This window comes from Xiphias gladius, chromosome 24 (genome assembly GCF_016859285.1).
Source record: "Xiphias gladius isolate SHS-SW01 ecotype Sanya breed wild chromosome 24, ASM1685928v1, whole genome shotgun sequence".
Taxonomy (NCBI): Eukaryota; Metazoa; Chordata; class Actinopteri; order Istiophoriformes; family Xiphiidae; genus Xiphias; species Xiphias gladius.
In genome coordinates, this window is record NC_053423.1 from 24,701,578 (window position 1) to 24,726,331 (window position 24,754).

At 49.0% G+C, this 24,754-nt stretch overlaps 4 protein-coding genes across 7 annotated transcripts; 3 read left to right on the top strand and 1 right to left on the bottom strand.

Annotated features, from left to right (window-relative positions):
• Positions 1 to 269: 269 nt before the first annotated feature.
• LOC120786066 lies at positions 270 to 7,564 on the top strand. Of its 2 annotated transcripts, XM_040121137.1 has the most exons (8): positions 270 to 382; positions 1,686 to 1,943; positions 4,356 to 4,625; positions 4,908 to 4,976; positions 5,486 to 5,530; positions 5,637 to 5,750; positions 6,218 to 6,277; positions 6,365 to 7,564. In XM_040121137.1, exons 1-8 carry the CDS (start codon positions 307 to 309, stop codon positions 6,520 to 6,522), a joined length of 1,050 nt encoding a protein of 349 aa, XP_039977071.1. In that variant the 5' UTR covers positions 270 to 306; the 3' UTR covers positions 6,523 to 7,564. The 2 variants fall into 2 exon arrangements, with proteins under 2 accessions (XP_039977071.1, XP_039977072.1); XM_040121138.1 differs by lacking the exons at positions 270 to 382; positions 4,908 to 4,976 and having other exon boundaries at positions 1,574 to 1,943.
• An 871-nt stretch (positions 7,565 to 8,435) lies between these two features.
• On the bottom strand, positions 8,436 to 16,489 carry LOC120786070. The gene is made up of 5 exons (XM_040121146.1): positions 16,374 to 16,489; positions 15,072 to 15,434; positions 13,998 to 14,120; positions 9,276 to 9,376; positions 8,436 to 8,604 (listed from the first exon to the last, which is right to left on the bottom strand). Exons 1-5 carry the CDS (start codon positions 16,405 to 16,407, stop codon positions 8,458 to 8,460), a joined length of 768 nt encoding a protein of 255 aa, XP_039977080.1. The 5' UTR covers positions 16,408 to 16,489; the 3' UTR covers positions 8,436 to 8,457.
• On the top strand, positions 8,568 to 12,264 carry LOC120786067. 3 transcript variants are annotated; one of them, XM_040121141.1, is made up of 4 exons: positions 8,636 to 8,747; positions 9,291 to 9,681; positions 9,785 to 10,162; positions 11,124 to 12,264. In XM_040121141.1, exons 3-4 carry the CDS (start codon positions 9,833 to 9,835, stop codon positions 11,631 to 11,633), a joined length of 840 nt encoding a protein of 279 aa, XP_039977075.1. In that variant the 5' UTR covers positions 8,636 to 8,747; positions 9,291 to 9,681; positions 9,785 to 9,832; the 3' UTR covers positions 11,634 to 12,264. The 3 variants fall into 3 exon arrangements, with proteins under 3 accessions (XP_039977074.1, XP_039977075.1, XP_039977073.1); XM_040121139.1 differs by having other exon boundaries at positions 9,829 to 10,162; XM_040121140.1 differs by lacking the exon at positions 9,291 to 9,681 and having other exon boundaries at positions 8,568 to 8,747; positions 9,829 to 10,162.
• Positions 16,490 to 17,198: 709 nt separating the features above from the next.
• lgals17 (galectin 17) lies at positions 17,199 to 23,787 on the top strand. Its single transcript, XM_040121145.1, is given in 8 exon segments — positions 17,199 to 17,276; positions 18,366 to 18,409; positions 19,024 to 19,189; positions 19,191 to 19,387; positions 19,796 to 19,886; positions 21,545 to 21,723; positions 22,379 to 22,432; positions 22,571 to 23,787. Coding segments are annotated over 8 exon segments (840 nt in total). The 5' UTR covers positions 17,199 to 17,250; the 3' UTR covers positions 22,654 to 23,787.
• Positions 23,788 to 24,754: the final 967 nt, after the last annotated feature.

Genomic DNA, 24,754 nt, shown 5'->3' on the forward strand with positions numbered 1-24,754 from the left:
GGAAGTCATCTTGTCAGGAGGGTTTTCCTTTTGTTTTTCAGTGAACTTTCACAGGATGCTCTGCTCCCTACTTGAACCGTCCGAACCACCGGACTTTCTGCCGCTGCTGAAGAAAACATCAGTTTGTTAGGGGTGAAGGCAAACGATGACGTCCAACCCTTCACAGACGGAGTGTACGAGGAAGAGGAAGAAGAGCAGTAGGAGTGAGCGGAAAACTGTCTCACACACAGAGACACACACACACACTCTTCATATTTCAGGCAGATCAGCAGCCGCTCGGCAGTTTGGGGCTTGTTTCTTCTCAAGATGCTCGGTTTCGTGATCTTCTGCAACGTTTGGCTTCTACAGACTTTTCCGACCTGCTGCGATGAGAACGTCACAGGTAGGAGAAGATATTTATCACGTTATGTCTGTTCTTCCCGGTTACACTTTAGTACTCATTACTCATACATTAGTCCCCGTTTGACCTTTTGGTCCATGTTTTACCGCATATGTGCAGAAGTGTTTTAAATTCTTACATACCATAATTATTATTACTATTATCATCATTTTCTGTTTAATTGTGACTTTTATCTCAGTCATACTTTGCTTCCATTGATGCTGCAGAGTTGTTGTAACCAAAATTACCATATGACGACACGGTGACTATGGCGAGTCCTCATGTCTGCATCAGCAGAGTTTATATTATGGACATTTTTACCTTTTACTTCTAAATATCGATACTCAGACTGTTGTTTCTTAATGTAGAGTGCTGTGTATTTTCACCTCGTGGGTAATGGAGGCCGAACAGAGGGAGGAAAAGGCGCCTCGGAAGAAAACAGTGGTGGTGCGTTCGTACTTTAATGCATTTGAGCCAGTTACGTATTTGAATAAATCCAGCTGTTATGACACTTTCTTAACCGGTATGAGCTGAAAGTCTTTAGCTTAAAAAAAAAACAAAAAACACACCATTAAAAAAAGGTTTTTCCATCTGAGTTCATGCAAAAACGTAAAAAGAGAGACAGACATCAGCATGAAGTGTCCAGTAACGGTCGTAAACGTATCGCGTCCGGCTCTGGTCCCGCCTGCTGTAACCGCCACTGACGGAGTATTTCCAGCCGCCGTTATCGGGGCCTGACCCGGCGACAGGGAGCGTGTTTCCGTGGGATAAAAGAGGAATGGCGGACAAAACGGGAAACCGGGCTAAAAACTGACCGTCAGCAGGATATGAGTGGCGCGGCTCCGACTCGGAAACCGCAGCTGGTAGATGTGACAGATGTGACAGATGTGACGCGTGATGGACAGAGCTTGGGGGAAGCTCCCGTGCAACGGAAGGAGCAGCCGCAGAGAAAAACCGACCGCCACCTAGAAGGCGTGGCTTCGGAAGAGGGTCCGAGCGAGCTGATCTGCTGACCCGCGTTGTTCCGAAACTGGCAACGGTTCAAAAACCGTCCAGCGACCGGAGCTGGTCGGCCAGCCACGAGGCTCCTCGGGTCGCATCCGCGCGGAAATAGCGCGTCGGTCGTGACTGCGGGCACCGGCAGGTAAAATCCGGTGCCCAGGTGAAACCGGACGAACAAAACCACCACCACTGAATGAAATCATACAAAATCTCATGAACCACAAAGGTGAGCTCGGTACTTTAAAGCCGTCTCTGACTCGGGTCTTCGGGCAGGGTATTCACACCTGTCGTCTCCCTCCCCCAGCACCGATCCGGGTTTCAGTCCCGGAGGATCACCACGTCTGTCTGCGGTGCGGCGGCTCCGACGGGTCTCACGTGGTCTGGACCCACCGGGACAGGCTCATCGCGGTGACCGAACGGGACAGCTACGTGGAAAACGGTGACCGGCAGCGCCTCCTCCTGCGGCCCGACGGAGGCCTGTGTCTCCGGCAGCTGGACGCCGCCGATAACGGCGAGTATCGCTGTAACCGGCTGCTGGTGGCCGAGCTGCAGGTGCTGACAGGTACGGCGGAGGCGGGGCCTCGAGGGAATGAGACGAACCTCGTTGGGGATTGTTAGTCCGGTTAAATCGGGAATTCGGTTTCTCTGTTTTTCTTCCTGTCAACCAACCAGCAACGGACGAATCCCGGTACGCGCTGATGAGCCGCGCGCTACGAGCGGCACCTGCCTCGGCACCGACCGTGGATTCATCTGCCGCTGAAAGTAGTCCCCGGCCCGTGCACGGTTTCCTCCGGGGCTCTCCCGGGAAACTGCCGAGCCGGTTTAAAAACACGCGCGCGCGAGCGCACACACACACGCACACACACCTGCGCGTGTCAGCTGCTTGTAAAGATTCACGTAGATTCCTCAGTAGGGACCCGGGAGCCGCAGACGGAAGGCGAATCAGGAACCGTGTCCCATGCGGTTTGATGACAGTGAGAAAAATCCAGACTAGGGTCAGAATCATAAAAACAAAACTGCAGAGAAAAGAGAACCCAGTGGTTTTTACGCGGCTCGTGCTGCTCCGGTGCCGTTTCCAAGGCGCGTGGTTGATATTTGAGTAACGACTCTTACGCGGCGCGGTCAAAGGTTGGATGCGGTGTGGGGTTGAACGCAGACCTTGCAAAACCGCCTGGGAAGGAAGCCAGGGCGGCGGTGGGGTCAGCGACGCCAGACCCTGACACCCCATCTCTGAACCCATTGAACCCGGACCGCCGTCCTTCCCTGACCGTACCCAGGTGGTTTCTGTACCTGAAATTAAGCAAAGCGGTGACACGAATCTAATACTAAGGGTCTCACACACACACACACACACACACACACACGCACGGCTGGGTCTTCTTGGGGCTTGGATGCAGACGAGCTATTCTGCAGCTCGGAGGACTCGCCGGTGTCGGCCAACATCAATAAACGTGACCAGATATTCAGGGGGACGGATCCACGTGGAGAGACCACCGACGGTCCGGCAAGTCAGGCACCGAGTCACGTTGACGTGAAAACCTTCCCTCGCATTTGTCCCGCGCAAAAGGGGGGCGTTGAGGGCTGGACGCAACACGGGCGAGACTGATCTGGAGCTCCGAGAGCCCGGTTGGCCACAGTCCGAATTTTGGCCCGTCCCCTCCCGCCTCGGGACGACGCCCTTAAAACCCGACAGACGCACACCCCCGACCGGCGGCGTGAGGCGGAGCGTAGACCCGCGGGCTTTACCGGTAAGGGAGCAGGGCGGGATTTCAACCGACGCTGTAATGCTTTTGATTTACACGTGAGTCTCTGCGTGGTGCACGTGGCGTACGGAGACACCGTAAGCTCGAGGACACAACGTGCAGTGGCCCAGATTTCCGGGACGGGCGTCCGATGTCCCTCCTTTCGACTTAATTTAACCACATCGTCGGGCGGAGTCAGAGAGGAGCTGGTTTCGGATTTTGTGACCGGCTCCCGCGTCCGGATCCTCGAGCATCCAGCTTTACAATATCTCATTAAACCGGGTTCCCTTCGCGCCGGTTTCCTGGTTCCCTCGTTTGCTCGCCTGTATCCACGCGAGCCCCCTTTTCCCGCAGCTAGTGGCCGGATCCGGCTCTCGTGGCTGGTGGTAGGAGCACGGGCGGGAAAGAGCCAAGCACGGACACGCACGCACGCACGCGCGCGCGCAGAGAGGCAGGCAGCCAGGTAGCAGGTAGCGGGCACGGTAACCGAGACCGAGAGTCCACAGAACAAACAGCACAAAGGGGGACACTCTGAGACCTGTGAGACGATCTGGCCCCTGGCCGCGGAGAAAGATCCGGTATAAAAACAGGGAAATGAGAAACAGGTGGATCTGGGACCAGGAGTGCACATCTGGCCAGTCACTGCGGGCAGTAGGCAGGACGGTCGAGTCGTTGGTTTCGGAAGTTTTAGTCCGGGGGGGGGGGTTACGCCCTGGACAGGTCGCCAGTCTGGGCAGTTTAAAGCCGCCAATTAACCGAACCCGCGTGACTCTGGACTGTGGGAGGAGGCCGGAGCCCCTGGACGAAGCCCACACGGGGGGAGAACATGGGACCCGCGACCTGCCGGCAGCTTCGGACCCAGAACCTTCTCAAATGCCCGTGTGTGTGTGTGTGTGTGTGTGTGTCCCCTCTTCAGTACGTTGCGATAGATGCAGCTGTTGAACGTTTAGTCCCTGTAGAGATCGAACCAAATCTCGATTCTGAAGCCTGAACGTGAAGGTTGTCTGAAACATCTGGAGCGAGCCAGATGAACGCAGCACATCGGAAATCCAGATGTGAGAACGCGGGACACGTTCAACAGCCTCATTTGGACGCGTGGGGAGAATCTGCAGTGTCTTTTACAGGGAAACATGAGTAGCGCGGAGGAAAAAGCCGTCCACCGCCCGATGCAGCACGAGCCGAGCGGCTCTGCGGCGAGCGCCTGTGACTCCCGCCTGTTTCCACCTCCTCAGGTCGCGACTTCGCGGTGTCTGCGGGCCGGACGCTGCTGCTTCCCTGCAGCCACTCCTCCAAGCCCAGGCAGCGGTGGTTTCACCGGAGGCAAGGAGGGAGGCGGGAGGCCGTCTTGACCCGGTTCAGAAACGGTACGGTGAAACCGGAGCGGGACGGGAGCCGGCTCGGCTTCGCGGACGACGCCCTGCAGATCCGGGACCTGCGGCCGGAGGACGCCGGGGAGTATCAGTGTAACGGAGAGCTGCAGGGCAGAGTCACCGTCCTCACAGGTGGGTTATTGAATGACAGGCGACATCTTCCAACATCAGCTGAAACCCGTAATTTCCAGTTGGGCTTTTTTATCATTCTGTCCGGTTTTATGGTTCAGAGGTTTTTCACGATGTATCTGGTCCTCACCAGACGCAGACTTTGACTGTGAAGGTTTAGTGACATTTCTGTTACAGCTTTCGGTCGTAAAATTCACCGAATGGCCTCTTCCCAGAGCAGGTCCCCCAACACCGCTGCGTTGTAACCGCTCAATATCCCAAACTTAAAAACCCTTCCCTCGTCAGCGCACCGGGATCCAACCAGCGCCCCGGCCTCCACCAGCGGACCCGCGACCTCGGCTGCGGCGAGCACAGGTAGGATTGTCCGGCCAACACCGCGGTGGTGCCGTGTTCAAAGAGTGAAAGGAGGCTGAAGTTCGGGGTCACTCGGAGGAGCTTCGGCTCTCCAACGTACCTGGTAGAAACTCTGAGTCTAAATCTTTACCAGCTCAGCATCAGGCAAAAGTTTCTCGTGTGTGTGTGTGTGTGTGTGTGTGTGTGTGTGGGGGGGGGGTATTTTCTTCCTAGAGAGAGAGAGTACGAGATAATTTACCACAAATAAAAATGCTCATTTACGACCAAGATCAAGATGTTTGAATTGGAAACGTGTTGATTTTATTCTGACATGAGACTTTGTCAATGATCTGATTCTGTTTTAATCAAATGTTACGTTTGATTCATTTATTTCAGCTGCGCTTTTTTGCCCCCCCCACACACAGTTTTGTAACGTTTGTACCTAAAACATGAATCAACAGAGTTTGCCGCCACCACATGACACCGGTTAGGAAACGGCTCTCTGACGTTGTTCCTGTTCCGTTTAGCAGGTGGGGGTGAAACAACGGGGAAGGAGAAGAAGAGACGCGAGACAGGTTGGTCAGGCTCCACCCGCTGCTCGCACGCACACGCTCACGCACGCGCCCGAAGTCCCGTTCAATCCCCGTCCTCACGGTTGTCTGTCTGTCTGCTCTGTCGCAGCTCTGCTGACGGTTGCCGTCGCCGGTTTCGGGTTGACGGTCCTCCTCGTGATCGCAGTCTGTGCGTTACTGACCGGCATGAAGTGCAGGAGGAGGAGGAAACACAGATATGCAGGTTTGTGGCCTGGTCACCAAACAACCCCCCCCCCCGGGGACATTAACATGTCTCTGCTAAATCCTCCACGGGCACGTTTTAAAACAAACGTCGCCGCGTGCGACAGTAGCCGGGAGAAAAACGCGGGAAACCTTTGAAGCCCTTTTGTCACATCTCTGCTCCGCCCCTCTGTCCCCGTCCCGTGCTGTTCTTCACCTGTCCACCGGAGGTCCCCGGACTCTCCCACCCGGTCCTAACCGCCTGTGCCCCTTTCCCCTCTCGGGGTTCTGGGCTCCGTCCGCGTCTTTGAAGGACCTGACACTTGACCTGCAGATTCTCTGAGGACGTTTTGGCTTCGACTTCTACCTGTAGCAGCCTAAACAATGAATCCAGTGTCATGTCAGGCCCCGTGAAGCGGCTTCTCGGGGCTATTTTCTGAAGCATCTCCGTGGCCTTTACTTCCATGTTCACTCCCGTTTCCTCCACAGCTGCCCAGAGACGCGGATACGCGGAGCTGCAGCCGCGGAAGACGTCCGGCGGGCCAACTGGTAAAACCGGCAGGGGCCTCCGAACGCTGTCATTAACCTCTGGTCGGTTTTCAGCTGAGGAACCTGAACACACCTGTCTGTCCGCAGGGTGCGAGGCGCCGGAGAGTCCGTCCCCGCCGGAGGAGACGATCCACTACGCCTCTCTGGGCCGTCAGAGCTGGAGGGAGAGACCCGGCCGGACTCCACCGGACCGAGATCGGCGCCACGTCATCTACTCTTCTGTCATCACCAGACCTGCCGTTTGACGTTCTGCGAAACGGGAACGCACCGCGGCCTCGTGCAGCCCCCTGACACGCGCCATCACACCGGGACGGAACGCTACGGGCCGCGATCAAGCCCCTTGACCCCGCAGGCAAAAGCACTTCACCGGAGGAAACTCTCGCTGCGTGTAACCCAGTGTGACGGAATACTGACTTACACACAGTGGACGCCCCGACATTTGAACCGCAGTCAGAACTACATTTCCCAACTTTGATCTGTTTGGTGTTTTTGACAAATCGGAAGACAATTAAAAACAACAGGCAAACATACGTGACGCAGCACAATCGTCCACTGCGTGAGACGGGATTCAAACCGGTGAACAGGAAAACGGCGGTGAATAAAATCAAATGGTGAAACAAGTGAAACGAAGAGTGAGAAAGAAATGAGACCGACAGCTACGAAGTGTCCCCCTGTCCTTTCCGGTGAACGTTATGTCCTCTAAAGCTGAACGCATCGTCGCTCCTCTCGTCAGGCCTCGCTGTTTCAGGGCCTACGGCAGCGTCGGAGGCGCGTTTAGCGGCCCCGCTCCCTGCCGGGAGTTAAGGCGGGAAGACCCGAACCGAAACCCGAGGCCTCGTCGCCGCGAGGTCGTCGGGCAAACGGCGTGGAATTCGGCTCGCTACCGCGGTCCCGCGCCGGGACCCCCTGTAGACCCGCGAATAGTTTTTTGTAGGGATGAGAGAAGAAGATACGACGTGTTGCGATTAGTGAGTCGTAACTGGAGCAGCAGCTAAGGATCGGTTTCATTCTTCATCAATCGTTTTGTCTGAAGTGGCAGAAAATAGTGAAAAACGTCCATTTCCGTCTCACACATTCTTCATATGTCTTGTTGTGTCTGAGATATTCAGTTTATTGTCATGTATGACAGAGAAAAGGAGGAAATTTGAGATCTGCTCATTTTTGCTTTAAAAAAATGAGAGAAACGAAGAGTTGATTACGGCAACAGTTTCCTTTTTAATGTCTTTTGACTGAATTGTCCATCATAAGGTTGAAGGGACGGGTGTTAATAAAGTGAGGCCGAGTGAAGTGTGTTTCTGTGCTTCTGCGGATCCCAGTAACGATCCCATAGGTAGGAGCCGCTGTGGCCTCTTGGCACTGGTTTCCTGACTTAATCACATTTGTGGAACCTTCTGTTACAAAACATCAGATATTGGGACGTTTAAACCCGTCCAACACTAACCTAACAGCCCAGGACACGGTGGAAGCTACACAGACACCGTGTACGGATGAAGCTCATCAGGATCAATAATAGAGTCCAACTTCCTTTTGTGGTCTACGTGTGTGTGTGTGTGTGTGTGTGTGTGTGAATGATTGTTGGGTCATAACAAAGCAAAAGACGACAGCAATTCTACGGCAGTCACAGACACGAAAATCATCATGGTTAAAAGACAGAGATACAGAGTTAAACGAGGAATTTTTTCCTCTTGCACATTAAAAACGTCTTTGTGCGCACACACACACACACACACACACACACACACACACACACACACACACACACACAGTATCACAGGTTGTAAACGCTGAAGCACTGATTTGAGTTTCGTATAAAAAACAAAAAATGACTTTAAATCTGATGTAAATTTCATTTCCAAGGGTCTTAAATATGTTTTCATATCCTGCTGTAGACTAATGTTACTAATAAACTGTTCTGTACGCGATTTTGGCCAAAACTGGCTGTAAAACGTCCAGTTGTTTCAGCTGATTCATCCATCCACCCGTTCATCCCTCCATTTTCTGCTGCTGCTTCTTTCCGGATGGGAAAGTGGACGCCACTGTGTGTGTGTGTGTGTGTGTGTATAATATATAGTTACCTGAAATTAACTTCAGCCATTAAAGAAACGAGGCTGTAATTCACTTTCTCTCATCAGTGAAACTCATCAGTTACTAAAAAACCTGATTACAAACAAGGTCCCGCTTCATCTGCGGTCACGTGATCTGCTTGGGTTCTTGTGATTGGCCACTGTCGAGTACGTCACGTCCTCTTTGACCAATCCCGCTCCTCCTTGGCCAGCGGGGCGGGGCCGGACCGCACACCTCAAACTGGAGTAATGCAGAGAGTCCTCCTGCAGAGAAAACAGGTGTTACCGGCGTTAACGGGAAGATGGCCGCCGCTTCTCTGACCGGACCCCAACGTCCCTCGGTCATTGTAACGAGTCTGAAAATGTACTCATGTAGTGACCGGGAAAAAAATGGACATAGATGTAAGGTAAGACACATATTTAAAGGCACACTCCGCATGTTTAGGTGGGACACAATACAGGGTAAAAAAAAAAAATAGGTATTTGTTTTATTTGTATTTCTGATCACACACAAAAAAAACCCAAAAGAAAATGAGAACACACACACAGCAGGAAATATGTCCAAAATGTAACCATGGATACCATGAGAAATAAAACCGTGTGCAGCTATGGAGGTCGAAGGTCAAGTCCGACAGCTCAATAAATCAGGGTAAAGTGTTGTGGGTAAAATAAGCGCAGAAAGAAAATAAGAAAATAAGAAAGAAAAGAGAGGACGAGAAGGGTGGAATAACAAAAAACAATCAGTAATATCAACACTTGGATTTTATCTCCTCTAGAACTGTAAATACTTATGTGCAAACCAACTAGTGTCTGCGGCCATTGGATAAATAGAGAAAATGAGTTTTTACTGCTGTTTAAAATGGAAAAGGATGGAGAGGTGAAAAGAGAGAGCAGGGTTGTGTTTGTCAGCCAGCAACAGGTGACCATCTACTGACCTCTGTGATCCTCAGGCTGGAGTCCCTTCTCACTGAGTCACAGCAGCAAACAGCTGGTTCACCCGAAGACGAAGGACAGGAAGTCAGAGCGCGGGGACGACCTGGGTTGGGTCAGCAGTTAAAATTTAACACCAGGAATTCAGAGCCAGTGAGCAGTTTGTACTTGGTGTGATGGGACGAGGGCGAGGCCCTACCTACAGGATAAAGGTTTCACGTGTTAATGCGAGGAAAAACAAGTACGTTCTGGCGTATCTGTGGTCTGGAAAAACACCCGAAGGAGAAGCCCCGCTCACATTCTAGACCAGGTTCTGATTTCTGGTAACTGTGTCACACTCAGTGCAAGTGAAAGTGAAAGTATGAAAGTGAAACTGGGGACAGTTGTTTGTGTCGGAGGAGCAGGCGGACGGTAAGCTCTACTGTCTCCTTTTCCACCTTGTCTTCTAGAAAAATCCTCTCTGCAAACTCAGTAAAAATTAAAAGACTGTTTTTCACGTTCATTTCCCTCCAAGGGACGAGCAAACTTTCTTCCTCCCTGCCTTCTCCCTCCTCTCAGCACCATGCCGGACACCAATCTGTGTTTGGAGGCCCTGTCTGCTCTGTCCGGCTGCAACGTCGAGCCGACCACCGGATCTGCCCCGCTCACCCCGCAGGACTTCGTCAACATCGTGGCCCTCAAGGAGTTTTACAAGCAGGCGGGGTTCAAGGAGCTGGAGTACCCCAGTTTAGGCACTCTGTCCCTGCAGGACATGGACAACCAGGACCTGTACAGCTCCCCGCCGGCGCTGGCCCAGGACCCCGGGCCGGTGGAGAGCCTCAGGACCACGGTGAAGATCAACCCTCAGGACTTCTTCCACCCTAACTACAACTACGACTTCACCAACATCAAGGTGAGGAGACGAGGCCGCGTTCACCCGATGACACCTGAGATCGTGTTAGACAGGCCTGACACAGACCGAGCCTTTCATTTCATGAGTACGGCCGTCTCACTACCTGACCTCAGTTTTGCCGATGAAAAGTATGCTAATAGGCTGTTTGGAGGTCAATCGCTTTTGTTTGGGCAAAATGTCAAATATGAGACTAATAGAACGTGTGGAGCCGAATTTAGTGGGTGATGAAGTGAGTGATGAAGCGAATATCATTTTTCAGGAGCCAGTTGTGTTGAAGTGAGCGAGTGTAATGTAAAAACTCTCCTTTGAGCTACAGACGCTCTGCTGTCAGATTTGACATAAGGCCCTTCTACAACACCCTCAGAGTTTGTATCATTTCACGTGATAACGCGATTTATCAAGTTTTCGAAACGTTTTTCTGAAACAGTCCCTGCGAGCAACTGCAAGGGCTTTAAGTCTGACAAAAAATAGTTTCAATACCCGGTTTTCCTCGTTTCCTTTCCTGTTTCCTCTGAGAAATGGTGTATAAATATGTGATTTTTCTCACAAAACTCAGTTTTATATTTCATAGAATAAGCCAAACTCAAATACATCAGTGTTTAACTTCATTGAACTTCATTTATAGTCTTCATTTTGATTAACTAATCATTCATGTGAGGAAATATCACATAAAAGAATGAGAAAACAATACAAAGAATCTGACCAAGCATTCAGTGCCAACTTCTAGTTATTGATACTCAGTGCAGCGAAGACATTTCAGTCCGTACCGAAGAGGTTTTGAGCTTCAATGCCCTGCCCCAAATTCAAGGAAGCTTCGAGCCTTGATTCTCACAGCATCCCGCGGTCAGGACTGGTGCAGCAAATATTATCTACGATGAGCGTATGATTAGCATATGGCATTTTAGCATTTTCATTAAAGTGGCCCCAGCTCTGACTGTCAACCCCCTCTGTTGACCCCCAGGATGGCAGCACCACGTTCCTGCGTGGCAGCGAGCAGTACGTTCGTCCCTGTGGGTGGAACCGCGTGGCCCTCCGAGTCACGCAGAGGTACGACGGCGGGGACTGCTGGCTCGGGACCGGTAAGGACGCCTGGCCCGTCTCCTACCACGGACACAACATGGACGGCTCCCTGGGTATCATCCTGACCCACGGCGGGTGCCCCAACAGTGAGCCGGAGTTTCTGGACGCCGCCGCCGCCTGTCTGATCACCAGCGAGACGAGGGGTAGAGGGGTGTACTCCACGCCCGACATCAAGATGGCAGAGAAGTACAGCAAGAGGTTCAAGTCCAAAGTGGACGGGAAGACGTACAAAGTGGTTCTTCAGAACCGCATCAACCCAGAGAAGAGGAAGAAGTGTCAGAGAGAGGACATCTGGTTGGTCTACGTCCCCGAAGGCTACAACGACGTCCAGACGAGGGCCACCGTGCAGGAGTCCATCCGTCCGTACGGGCTGCTGCTGAAGCAGCTGTGAGCCAAACCCAGAGGATACTTATAAAACCATATCAACTTCAGTGAAATAATTCAACGGGAGGATTTATTGATTATCAGCCAAAAAATCCTCAAAAAAACGATCTCACACCATTCCACTGGCAGCGGGCTGAACGCTTGAAGTCTTTCAAAAATGTGTTTGATTTTCCCGTCCAATGGCAGCGTTATCCAACCCTACTGGTCCACCTGAGTCCGAGGCCTTCTGCATCTGGGAGGCTGGTTTATGCTGCCATCTAGTGGTCTATAGTGATATTTTATTCCTTTCTCGTAGTAAAAAACAAATCTTCATAATGAGAAAACAGTTGTCACGGTGGTTGAGACTGAATTATTCTGGTTTGTATCCATTCAATAAGAGTATCTTGCTGAGGCTACGGCTCCTTCGTGTGAACGGTACATACAGTACATGTTCTCCACTGGGACCAATGAGTAGTACATATTTTCTTTCTGAATGTGTGTAATTTAATACTGTTCACAGACCCCGTGCGAAGACAAGGCAATATAATATCTAGATGCTCTCTTGTGCGCTCCTCTCGGTGATTAAGGGGGCGTGTGCTTTGGAACAAACTAATGTTAAATGTGAAAACAAATAAGATAAAAGAATAAAACAAAATAAAACAAACACTAAAAAGTTTTTCCTCGTTGTTGGTTTTCATGAACTCCTCCTGTCAGACGGCCGAGATGCTTTGACAGATGAAGGCTGACAGTTTTTTTTTTGGTCACCTTCAGCTCACTTGGACGGCCGACAGGGCTGGTGGAACTTGTTTTCCTACAGGACGGGGTCGTTTCTCGTTCCACGGGCGGACGTCAAGATGGGAGTTTTATGTGGACTTTCCTTTCGAGTCGAGTCTCTGTATACTATGAAGGGTCCTGGTCTGGACCTGCTCTACATGGAGAGTGCCCTGAGATCACCTCTGTTATGATTTGGCGCCGTATAAATAGAATTGAACGTAATTGAATTGACTTGAACACATGAAAGTCCTGTATTCAAAATTTGACTCAAGTAAAAGAACAGAAGTATTGCTCAGAAACTAAAGGCACTCATCATGCAGAACGGCCCATTTCAGAGTCAGAAATATCATCTCATTTGATTATAACTCTGGGTGTTTTAATGTGTAAGCATCACTTCAGTGTTGGAGCTGCTACAAATGGGGCCATATTGATACTGCTGTGTTGCTTATCTATAATCAGTTCTTTATTACAGTTCTTTAAATGGAACCATCTGAGAGGTTTGGACACCTGTAACTCGTAGACCGCTGTGATAACGGGCCCGAACTAGACACTGTTTCTCGTAGCTTGTCGCGTGTCAAGATCCATCACGGTCCCATGTTTCCCACTTTTCCGGTGTTTTATTTGGAGTTGTGACATCATGAGAAGATATATTTGTGGCTTTACGCACCGACGCCCATGTCAGTACAGTTTTAACTCTCCTCTCTCTCTCTGGCGCTCTAGCGAGAACAGGGCCTTTCGTGTCTGTCTCATCGATATTAATGAGCCTCTCTTCGGATTGACGGTAACGGACTGCAGCCCGCTACCGCAGCTGGGTAAAACTCGCCGGTAAATGCGAATGCCGATGGCCAGTCTGCGCCGATTTTCAGAGAGAACAAACTTTAGCCACTGGTCTCCAGCGTTGCCTTCCTTGGGACGGCCGTGCAGTGACGTACTGGCTTCCCGACATCCAACGTAACGCAGCGTTTCCTCCACGTCTTTCTGTCTTGTAGCTTGCCAGCTTGGTGTTGTGTGGTTAAAGATAAAACAACAACAGCAGCAACCACAACAACAGAAAGACTGGAGGTTGGGTCCGGGTGGCGGGGACTGATTCGTTGTGACGTCACAAAGTTACGCGCGGTGTCTGCGTTTTACTCCGCGGGCCGAGCGTTTTGACACTTTCTCAGTGTTTCTCCAGCACATAGACCTGCTCTAAAATCAAAAAAGACATGGAAATCTCCATTTCCACCACACGGGACCCATGTATTGTATTTTGTGAGCTTATCGTACGTTTTAGTGTAAAATCTTCCAAAATCTTGATGTTAAAATCGTGATCTTTACAGTAAAATATTTCCCTCTGAAATTGAGTGAAGTAAAAAGTAGCATAAAAAGGAAATACTCAAGTGAAGTACAAGTACCTCAAAATTGTGCTTAAGCGCGGTATTGAGTAAATGTACCTGGTTACATTTGACCACTGAGGTGGCGACACCCACACACACGTGACTGTGTTTCGCTGACGTGTGATACACATACCAAGTCTTAGCACCGAAATGTCTTCACTCTACAAACCCCTCCTCTCCCTCAGCGTCTGAACGTTTGGTCCTCACAAAGACAGAAGTAGAGGACACGACCTTCCACACACCTGAGCACAGGCAGAGTCCAAAGGCCAGGACGAAAACGAGGACCGGTAAAGCTGGAAGAACACAGATTCCCAGACTCCAACATGGCTGCCTCGTCTTGTCGCCGGCCGACTCCCCGTCAATTCCTGGAAACAGAAAAAATACAGGAATACCAGTAGTTTATTGATCAGTCAGTTGATCCTTTGACCTCTGACCTTCCTACCAAACGTTGCTGCTCTATTCCAGAGGTTTAACCGGTGGGCGAGGCCCAGCGGGAGAGACGCGAGGCCCAGATACTGTGTGGTCCGGAAGCTCCCCATTGTCTGCTGATCAGCAGCATCGACAGCTGCCGCGGATGCAGAGCAGGTTCTTTTCAAACCCCTTAGTCCCCGATTTCTGCAGTTTGTGTCAAAGATCGGAGTCACAACCGAGTCTAATCTGAACGCACAGACACGATGCACGTGTTTGTAGATTCAGCGTGACGTGTTCTCGCCAGGGACATCGTTATCGAACGGCCAGTGCCAGACCCGGTGCACCGCGTTTTCCAAAACGTCAACAAACAGAAGTTTACAACGTTTAATGTGACGTTATCCTTCTATCAGAGGCGACGTTGGTCACCTGGCACAGAGGTTGTTTTTATTTCACAATTCCATTTTCTTATGAATCACAGAGACACTGTCTGCTTTCTTTTTTTTTTTGAGAAACATCTGATGGTTTCGAAACCAGATGAGTATCTTTGCATGATGCTACCGGCTGTTTTTAAACGCACCTTCGGCCTCAGAGGAATAAAAGTCAGGGCCGCTGTGCCCCAACAGAAAATGGTAAGTCACGGTGTTATCAGCAAAACGGACTTCAGTCATGGACGGGCAGGCGCTCGTTCTGCAGTAAAACGGCCCCCGTGACTGATGTCCGAAGAGGGCCTGTAAATGACGTCATTAGACTTTTACTGGCGCATCAACCCGTGAGCAGCCGTTTACTGTCGTAGCCGCTCGAGGTGGAGCTGCGTTTAAACTACTTCTACTCAGCAGAGATAAAACTGTCCGAATGCGGCTAAAATCAAAGACAACCTCAACTAGATCAACGAAGAGCCATCCTACCGTTCACAGCTAGAGGAATTCCCCTGTTGACACACACAACGCCTGCACAGCGCCCCGTGCAGAAATACAGCCCGACATCCCGCTCCGCCACCTCCAGGATCTCCAGACTGACGGTGCCTCTCTCCACGTCCCCCCTGCAGTTGATGCGGTCGTCGTCTGCGGAGTGAAACACGACCGTTTGTTCCCCTAGTTTAGCCGGTGCAGCCGTCAGCAGAGGCAGCAGCTGGTCGGAGCGCAACAGGTACCAGGTGATCTCGGCGCTGGACGTCAGGTTGCACGTCAGCGTCACGTTCTGCCCCACCTGGACCACCCGGGTAGAGCGGAGAACGGGTGAGGCTGAGGACCGGTGGCACCCTGCGACGCCTGAGGAGAGGGAGGGGAGTGGACAGACGGGGAGATAGCTGACCTTCAACTAAACGTCCAATATCTAGATATGTCATAGTGACCGTGGACGATATGCACAATGCACAAGGTTTGGCCAAAAGTATGTGGACACACCTATCCACCTTAAAGACCTCCAAACCTCAGTGGGATCTAGATGGTTAAATAAAGGTTAAATTAAAAAGACATTAAAAAAAAAAAGAGTGTCAGTATAATAGGTACCACATGACCAAAACGTCCACTGTTCGAATCCTGACCGGGGGACTCTCTCTCCCCTTGTCTCCCCGCTCTCTAGACTGTCAACTGTCAAATAAAGGCAAAATGCCAAAAAAAAAATCTCAAGCGAGAGAGAAGTCGGCGACTAAGCAGAGACTCTGAGCGCTCGTGGTTTTTCTATTGGCCAGAAGACAGAGATGAAATTCGTTTTTCGCTCAGTCGCTAAATCTGCTGTGTCTGCCCTGAGGAAGACCCCGAGGCGCCGGCGTCCAGTTTGGGATCCTATTTGGGACCGTTTTGCTTCCCCACACACCTCAGAGCAGGAGCACAGAGACTCGGGCGAGCCCCACCTGACCCCGGGGGGTGACAGAAGCTCAGGTCACGCCCTCGGATTCGCCAGCTCGTTTCCTCCCAGTTTAGTTAGGTGTCTTTTCGCTTTTTTTTTTTGCCTTTATTTGACAGCCAACAGCGAAGAGAGAGAGAGAGAGAGAAGCTCAACGTGGGCGAAGTTCTCGAGCAGAAGCAAACTAGACACAGTGAATAATAAGCCTCTAAATCAAGGCCCGTCTTCTCTGAAAAGTCCTCGAATCTCTGCACAGTTGGCCTCGGACGTTATTAATAGACCCCTTGACTTTGATATCCGCAGTGAGTGTGTGCCCTGCCTGCGCTTCAACGATGAAACAAAGAACACAAATGTAAACTTACAAAGGAAAGTGAGGATCCAGGTGACACCTGCCATAACTGAGTAAAAATATCCTCCAGGTGCTGCGCAGGGAGCGGGGCACTGAACTGCAGTGACTGGGGAGGTGGGAGACCAGCAACATGTTTCTGTTGATGCAGAAAGCGGAACCCCCCCAGTCTAAGCCCAATGCCCATCAACCCTTAGGTTTCGTTTCTAAGGAGAACAGTCAATTCCGCCGCGTACGGCTTGTCACCAGGAACTGCGTCAAAATAAAAGCCCCGGCAGAGACGAGAAACCCCCCTGACCGTTCTTATTATCTGGAAAGGATAAAAGGTTTAGTCTCTGGAACAAGTTATCATCGAACACCCTAAATCCGATAATTATCCAAAATCAATGAGTTCGTATTGATTTCTGATGTTTGAATTTTCTTGAAAGTTATGAATCCTGTCATGCTCAAAAACAGATGTGTGTTGTGTTATATTTCACTTTATATGTTTATTTCTTATTATTCACACGAAACTTTCAAATAGTTACAAAACGAGAAAAAAAAAGAAGGAGCCAAACAAAACAAATCGGACTGAAATCGGTCCGGTCCAGGATGGGCCGAGGATTGGCAACTAACTCAACAGCTGAAGTGAAAAGCAAACGAATGGAGAGAGGTGCAGAGAAATGCGGCAGCACTGTGACGGCCTCGTGTCCCGGGACGGACGACGTCTTTCGTTTCTACCTGCAGCTCGCGCGGCCGCGGTCGGTGCTCTTATTTTGTCACCACGTGACGGCGGGGTTCCGGAAGCGGAGGCCCGGAGCGCGGACTTGATAAAAGGCGCCGCCCTCCGCTGAGTGTCGGCACACGGCGGAGACGAAGAGGAGAGCGGACCCAGGCGCGCAGCTCCGGTCACCATGGAGACAGCCACACGGCAGCTCTGGTAAGAAGCCCCGCACTTCGCTCTGAAACCCGCAGCGTCCCTCGCCGCGATTCGGTGTATTTGCCGCTGCCGCCCGTTGCTTTAACGCATTCGCACGCAGAGTGAGCCCCGTGCACATTGAACCAGCGGCCGCCGCGGCGCCCGACGGTTTCGTTTTTCGGCGAAGCAGCAAGTGCGTGGAAACGAAACTTACCTCCACTTCGTCGGTTTCTATTCTGATCGGCGCGGCGTTGCAGAAGACTGGTCGGGGCTGGGAAGTAACTAAGTACATTTACTCAGGCACTTAAGGGCTCCAGTATAATATTGAAACCTTTTTACTTTACTACAGTATTTTGTTTTAATCGCCACTTGATATTATATTATCTCCACCACATTTATTTGAGAGCTACGATTAATTCACAGATTAAGATTTTTATCTGCAACGTACAGGAGGATGCAACTAACGTTTCTTCCCTTGTTGATTTAATACGACGAACATTTTCTTAATGAATCAATCAATTATTTAGTCAATTAAACTTTTTTTAAAGAAATAGTGAAAAATGCCCCATACGGTTGATATAAAACGGAGAAGAGCAGCGAGCATTTCATTGAAAAACGACGACTGATCGACGACCGCAGTAGGCGCCGATTGAATATCTGTTGATCGACTAATCGTTCCGGCTCCGTCGGAAACGCCAGACGATGCTTCGCGTTACTTGAACCTACAGAGGGAGCGAGTTCAAGTCGACTCCACCTCGACCGGCTACACCGTTAAAATGCTGCTGACGTGCCGGTGCATCGCTGACCAGTGGTCAAACCCTTCACGGAAATGTAACGACGGCGATCCGCAAGGGGCCAGTCTGCCTCCAGAAAGAGAACTTTTTGCTTTGATACTTCAGGTTCCATAATGTGAGGGAATTGACGGAGGCCAGACCGGAAGAGTCTGGTGAAAGGCAGGATGTGTGGGAACCGGATTTTGGATCGTAGCTGCGTTTTAATGACATTGTGGTGAATAAAGTGAATACGTTTGAAGTCAAGCGTCTTTGCTCTGTAACTCGTATAAATCCCCAGTTGAAGACTTACCGCTGCTCTCTCCCCGGCTTCTTCCAGGTTTTTCATGCAGCTTCAATGCTTCCTGATTGGCAGTTTAGTTGGTGAGTATCAACCTGCGATCAACGGGGCCATTCTTACCGCCACGGGGGTTTTTTTTGGGCTCAGTCATTAGCTTGGCCGTGGTGCACCTGCTGCTGCGGCTGCTGGTTTCGGCAGGAAATCGCCTCAACGCCGCCACGACTCACCGCACTGAAAGCGGTTTAATTAACAGCCAGCTTTCAATGAGCATCTTCCGAGACTAAATGAAACAAGCGGACTATTCTGCAGAGTTCCCTGGAATCGCCTGTGTGTGCGCGTGTACCTCGGGGTCAACGAGATGATTCACGGTCGAGGGAAGAAGAGAAACCAGAAATGCTGGATCGTTTGAGGCCTCAAACAGCCGTTTAAGTGAAACCGGGAACTACTTCTACTTTTATAAACTTCCCTATGTTGTGTAAAGATGCTAATCTGAAAAGTTAGCAGGTAACTGTTGAAGCTGTTCAATAAATGTTGTGGCGAAGAAATGTTGAGTAGCATTAAATGGAAATACTTGATCAAAGTTCAGGTAACTCACAATTGTACTGTAGCACTGGAGTGAATATAGTGAGTCGCTCCCCAGCACAGGGGTCGAGGAGCTTTCCCTCCATGTCCTCCTTCAACGCCTCTCTTCTTCCAGACTCCTCCTCCCCGTCCTCCGCCACCCACGTCCTGTCCATCACGTCCACGGTGGGGAACCAGGTGGTGCTTCCCTGCAGGTGGAAGTCCCGCCTGGGGGGGGCGGCCCCCACCACCTGCCACGTCCAGTGGACCACGCTGGCCGACGTCGTGTTCGAGCAGTCGGGGCGACAAGTGGCAGGCGGCGGAGTTCGATGGCCGGGTGGAGGTTCCCGAGGAGAAGCTCGGGTCCGGGGACTGTTCTCTGACCATCAGCGACGTTCAGATCGGGGACACGGGGAGATACGAGAGCTTCATGGTGGTGGAAGGAGTGAGGTCCAGAAAAACCCGGGTCTTCATTCAGAGTGTGAAGCTGTCTGTGTTCGGTCAGTTTGGGTTCGGGTGGTTCTTTTTTCTTCCTGCCTTTTTCTCTCGTTGAGTTTCTTCATTTCCTTGCTGCGTTTCTTCTTCCTTTTTTTACGTTCGATATTTTTCGTGTTGTTATTACTAGAAACCAAATGATTCGGTTTTTACAAGAAACTTTATCTCTTCGTATCATGAAACGTTCTGTCATTAAAACACACTTTCCTTGTTTTATCCTCTGAGAAAAAGCTTGAACCCGTAGCCAAGAGCAACCATCGAACACGACTGAGACAGTTCTAACCTGACGATGTAGACGTGCGGCGGGGCGTTGCTTCCGTGTTGCGTGTGCACGCCCCGTGCTCAATCATTGTGTGTCTATTGTGGGCGACTGTCCCTGACCGGGCCACGACTGTTTTGTTTTCTCCTCTCAGACCACAAATCCAGCCAGTCTCGGCGGCCAGGTGAGGACTTGGTTCTGGATCTCTACACCGGTCACTCTGTGAGAGTGGTCTTCCAGGGCAGGTGAGGTGCTCACCCACGAACAAACCTTTTGTATTTCAAAGTAAAAGAGGGGAAGAAAAGATGAAAATCTACGTTCAAATGGAGACTTTGATGGAATTGTGGGTTTTCATTGATCAAATTTCACAATAAAAGCCCTCATTGAGAATGTTTCCATTTACATTCAGTCACTTCATTTCTACGTCACTTTTTCGTTTCTTCTTCCCTCATCCTGTCTCGTCTCTGCTCCCGCACACATGCCACCTACTCTGATCTGTTTGTTTTTTTTTCCACAAGAAACACAGAAACAAGAAAGACACCTACCCATAGTTTTCATCAAACTAAAATAGATTACAGGCTGCTGGTAAAGTTCTGACTCACCCTACAAACTCTGCTCACAAAATAGAGGCTTTGACGCCTGAATCATGTGGGTTGTGACAAAAACAGTGGCTCAATGGAGCAAGACTTTCTGAAGTGGGTAGGTGTCATTTTGGAATTACATTTTTCATTTATGTCATCAGCCGCTGAACTTCTCATCTAAAGCAAACATTGTCTTTTCTTGTAATTTCTGACGGAGGTATAACAGTCAGTCCGTCCGTCCTGTATTTACCCTTGTCACGTCGCTTTTCCTTTTAAGCTGCACAGCAGACGCAGGATCCGGGTAAATTGTATTTACACAAACAGAGCGCTGTTGCTGCATCACCAGGACGCCCAATCGGCTGCTGTCTTTCTCTACGTGGCGATTTCGTCGCGCGTTCGTGTCGCAATGCACTCACTTGTCCTTGTGAAGACGCAATATATTGTTCTTGTAAATTGCCGAACGACAAACGACCAGGAAGAACAACCTTTTTTAGATATACGTACCCAGGGACCCCTGGTAAGCAGCACTGATTAAGTGCTATTTTGAACACTGCTGTTTGCTCAACATGACAAATCTGATGTTTTGTTGCAGCACAATCATCATCAATCCTCCCACGATGATGAACCCTTTTATTTGATTTCAATGACTGCTTGACCTTCACTCTTGCACCACCCTGCTCAAAACCTCCAAGAAATAGGGAGAGAAGGTTAGATTTCAATGGATTATGTTAAACCCATTCCTGCTCCCCAGAGGATCAACCCTTTCCATTCACGATACTCTTAACTTCCCTCTAGTGTTGCCACTAGGTCTAAATGTCAACATTGTACACAAGAAATTGAAAACTAAACTTTTCTATTAAATGTGCTGTAGATGTTCGTGGTCCCCAGATGAGGAAACCCAATGATTTTGGTGACACCCTTACTTTAACTTAAGCTCCACCATCAAACCAAAAATTCTACTTATAAAGAAGAAACGTCAGAATCTAAGCGGCAGATTTGCCATAATTTATACCAGATTTTAGAGTATATTTCCATGTTCCTTAAGGATTTTGGTGATATTTGCAGATATGTGCTTTGCTCATTCATGCTTTCCAGAGGATGAACCCTCTTTTGATTTTTAATGACCCCTCATTTTTAGCGTTTCTACCGGTGAGGAGCTAAGAAAAGCTAAATGATAAGTATTCAGTTTGTTTTTTCCACCGCTTTCATACTGGGACAGCCTCTAGGGGGCGCCGGCAGGCTTTAAGTCTTTGTTTTTTGTTTTTTTTCCTGCTGTGTCTGCCACAGCCTCGCTCTAACGGTTACCGATCTGTGCCCCACAGGAACAGCTCGGAGTGGTCGGACCTGTGGATGAGAGGGGACGAGAACAGTCGGCGTCTGGAGAAACATCTACTGAAGGAGCAGCTGACGTTAAAGAACCTAAATAGCTCAGACGAAGGAACGTACAAAGTTCTGGATGAACAGGGCCTCGCTGTCAGCACCGTGCAGCTCTACATGGAAGGTGAGCGGCTTTCCTCGCCTCCTGGCGCATTAGTCGATTCATAATTTAGTCGGTCTCCAACAAATTCGATAATTAATTGTTTAAATCATTTGTCAAGCAAAGAACACCAAACATTCTCAGGTTCCAGCTTCTCAAATGCGAAGATTTTCTCATGTCACCTGTGACTATAATGGGCATTTTTCACTATTTTCTAAATAAGTAACCAAACAAGTAATTAATGAATCAATTATAGAAAGCAAATTCCTGTGCACCATCAGCTCCGGGTTCATTGAGAGGGTAACGTCATCAAACCCTCTTTGGCATGACGTCATTCTCCCGTTTCAGTTTGGCATCAACCAGTAACTATAACAACAATTATTTTTAGCTCCACCACTAAAAATTTTTAGCTGCTTTCCCGCCTGCTGGCGAATAGCGTCCGATTTTAGTTTTCCGATGATATATATGTAATGGGCGTATACGTTGGTTGACCGACAACAACATCCTGCAGTAGAGACAGTATGTTTGCTGTATGTGTTTATTTATTTTCAACTTAGTAAGAGTGAAATTCGTCTTGACTGATACGAGCGTATTTCTGCGTGTAATCTTACCTCAATCAGTTTGACGTTTTGATTGCATCGGTATAACCCGTAACTGATGTCACTCATCTGTTCCACAGAAGTCTCCACACCTCTCAAAGTCTACCAGGTTATGGAAAGTGAAATAATAGCAGGTGAGAAAATACCACGAGTATTCTGACAAACGAACCAGAACTAAAGAGGATTCATATCAAGGCAAAGATGTTTAAAAGAACCCAGAAAATTCTTGACCTGGAATAACCCTCTGTCTCCACGCTCTGATGTCTTTCCAGATGACGCTGCCAAGAGCGGCTGTTCAGCTCTCCTCATCTTGTCTGTTCTTGTCACGAGTTTCCAAATTCCTCATCTGCTCTGAGACTGTCTCTGCAAAAAGCAACAGCCCTTAACAGTCTAACAGCACAAGAAGCAGCTGCAGTCATTTATGTCATTTATTAACATTTTGTCTAAGAAATGTAAATTTAGCCTGAGTGATATTTCAGATGAGCCAGGAGTGGGGCTGAATGACAGATCTGAGAGGTGTGTGTGTGTGTGTGTGTGTGTGTGAGTGTGAGAGAGTGAGAGAGAGTGAGAGAGAAGTTTGTGTTGTAGCTTGACGGGCTGAAGTGCAAAATAGCTCTAGAGCCAAAATTTGAATTCCACTCGATTTAGAGGGGAAAGTCTTTACTCAAACAACAGAACGTCAGGGGAAAAAAAGAAAAGCGTTCAGAAACGCTTGTTTGTTTCAAAGTTAATAAATATCAAGAGTGTGAATCATTATCTTTGTTAGGTACTGACTGGTTTGGATAGTTGCTGGAAACAGAAAGACTTCTTAGTGTCTGTTATTTTTTATTCTATAATAGTTACCGTATGTTATCGTCACATAATCCCCCCGTTTTGAGCGACTCTCCCTGTTGTGGGGGCACTGAAGGAAGCGCCCAGCTTTGATAGCCTGAAGCCACACGGCCTCGTTCAACGACAGACAACCACGCTCGGTTTAGCCCTTGAACCACGACCCTGTTTGATTACGAAGCCCTGGTTACGATATGATGATACTACAATCGTAACAATGATAGCACAGGTCAAAAAAGATGTGCCAGGCAGGAGAGGTCGAGTAGCCGTCAGCTGGAACCCCTGCCCAGCGAATAGCTGTTGATTTTCATAGAAATGGACTCAAACCATCAACCAACCAATGATTAGTCGATTAGACGATTGACCGAAAAATAATCTGCAACTATTTTCATGAAGGACAAATTGTTTTTGTCTATTGTATTGTGTTATACTGCGGTGGATGAAAAAGTGCTTGCAACATGTACTTAAGTAAATGTAACACTAAAATGTCAGAATATCCTACTGCAAGTAAAAGTCCTGCATCCAAGTATTATTATGTAACAGTCCTTCAAGTGTCAAAAGTAAAAGTTCTCTTTATGGGGGCAGAATGGCCCCTTTTTGATCAATGTTGTAATATTTTCATAAATTATTTGATGATTATTAGTGCTGCAATAACGTGACCATTGTACCAACCATAATGTAGCTGGTTGTTTAGCTTTCGCATATGAAATGTAAATCTGTAAAGTAATCATAGCGCTCAGACTAACGAGGTGGAATTTAATTGAAAAAACAATCTGCAGATCAACTGATAACGAACATAACGAGTTGCTGTAGTCTGAAATGAAGGTAATCAGCCTAAGAAGTAATTGAATGAGCGGGGAGATGACGACGATGATGAAGATGACTGTTGTCGTCGTCATCGTCAACAGTTACGTCAAATCTGTTTTGTAGTTCTTGGGCCTTTTAGCTGTGAATTGTTTGGCGTTAATTTGCATGTAAATATTTTTTTCACATTCATAACATTTATAAAATCATCAAAAAACCGATCACACAACAGTTTCTAGTTTTCCAAAATAGTTTTTTGTTGCTCTTCGCTCTGTATTTCAGTGAATTCAACCTAAAATCGAATAAAGTGATGAAAATAAAACAGGCAAACACGATCGTGTTGTATTTCAATGATTCATTGTTAAAGTCCACAGACTGTTGGTTCACACTGGAGCGACCTCACGTACAGATTCACACAAGTAGAAGCAACACGATGAACAGCCACAGTAGATGAATGAGCAAAGGCACACAACAACTTCAGCCAACACTCCCTCAGTGGGTCAGAACGACCCGGCGGATATTTTCCTTATAGCCATCACATCTCAAATGCAAAGATCCAGACCAACAATGAATGTCCCCTACCAACAAGAGCTGTGTGTGTGTGTGTGTGTATCACAGCTTGATGTATCCGATTCCTCTGAGCCACGGAGCTCCGCTGTTTCCAGAAACTCTTAAAATCAGCATCTCAGCATCAGTGAGACGCACTGTTGCTCTGGGCGACATCTTCCTTCATCACCACGGACACACACACTGCAGGTTATTTAGACTCAGTCACACACACACACACACACACACACACACACACACTGTCCTACTGCCACAAA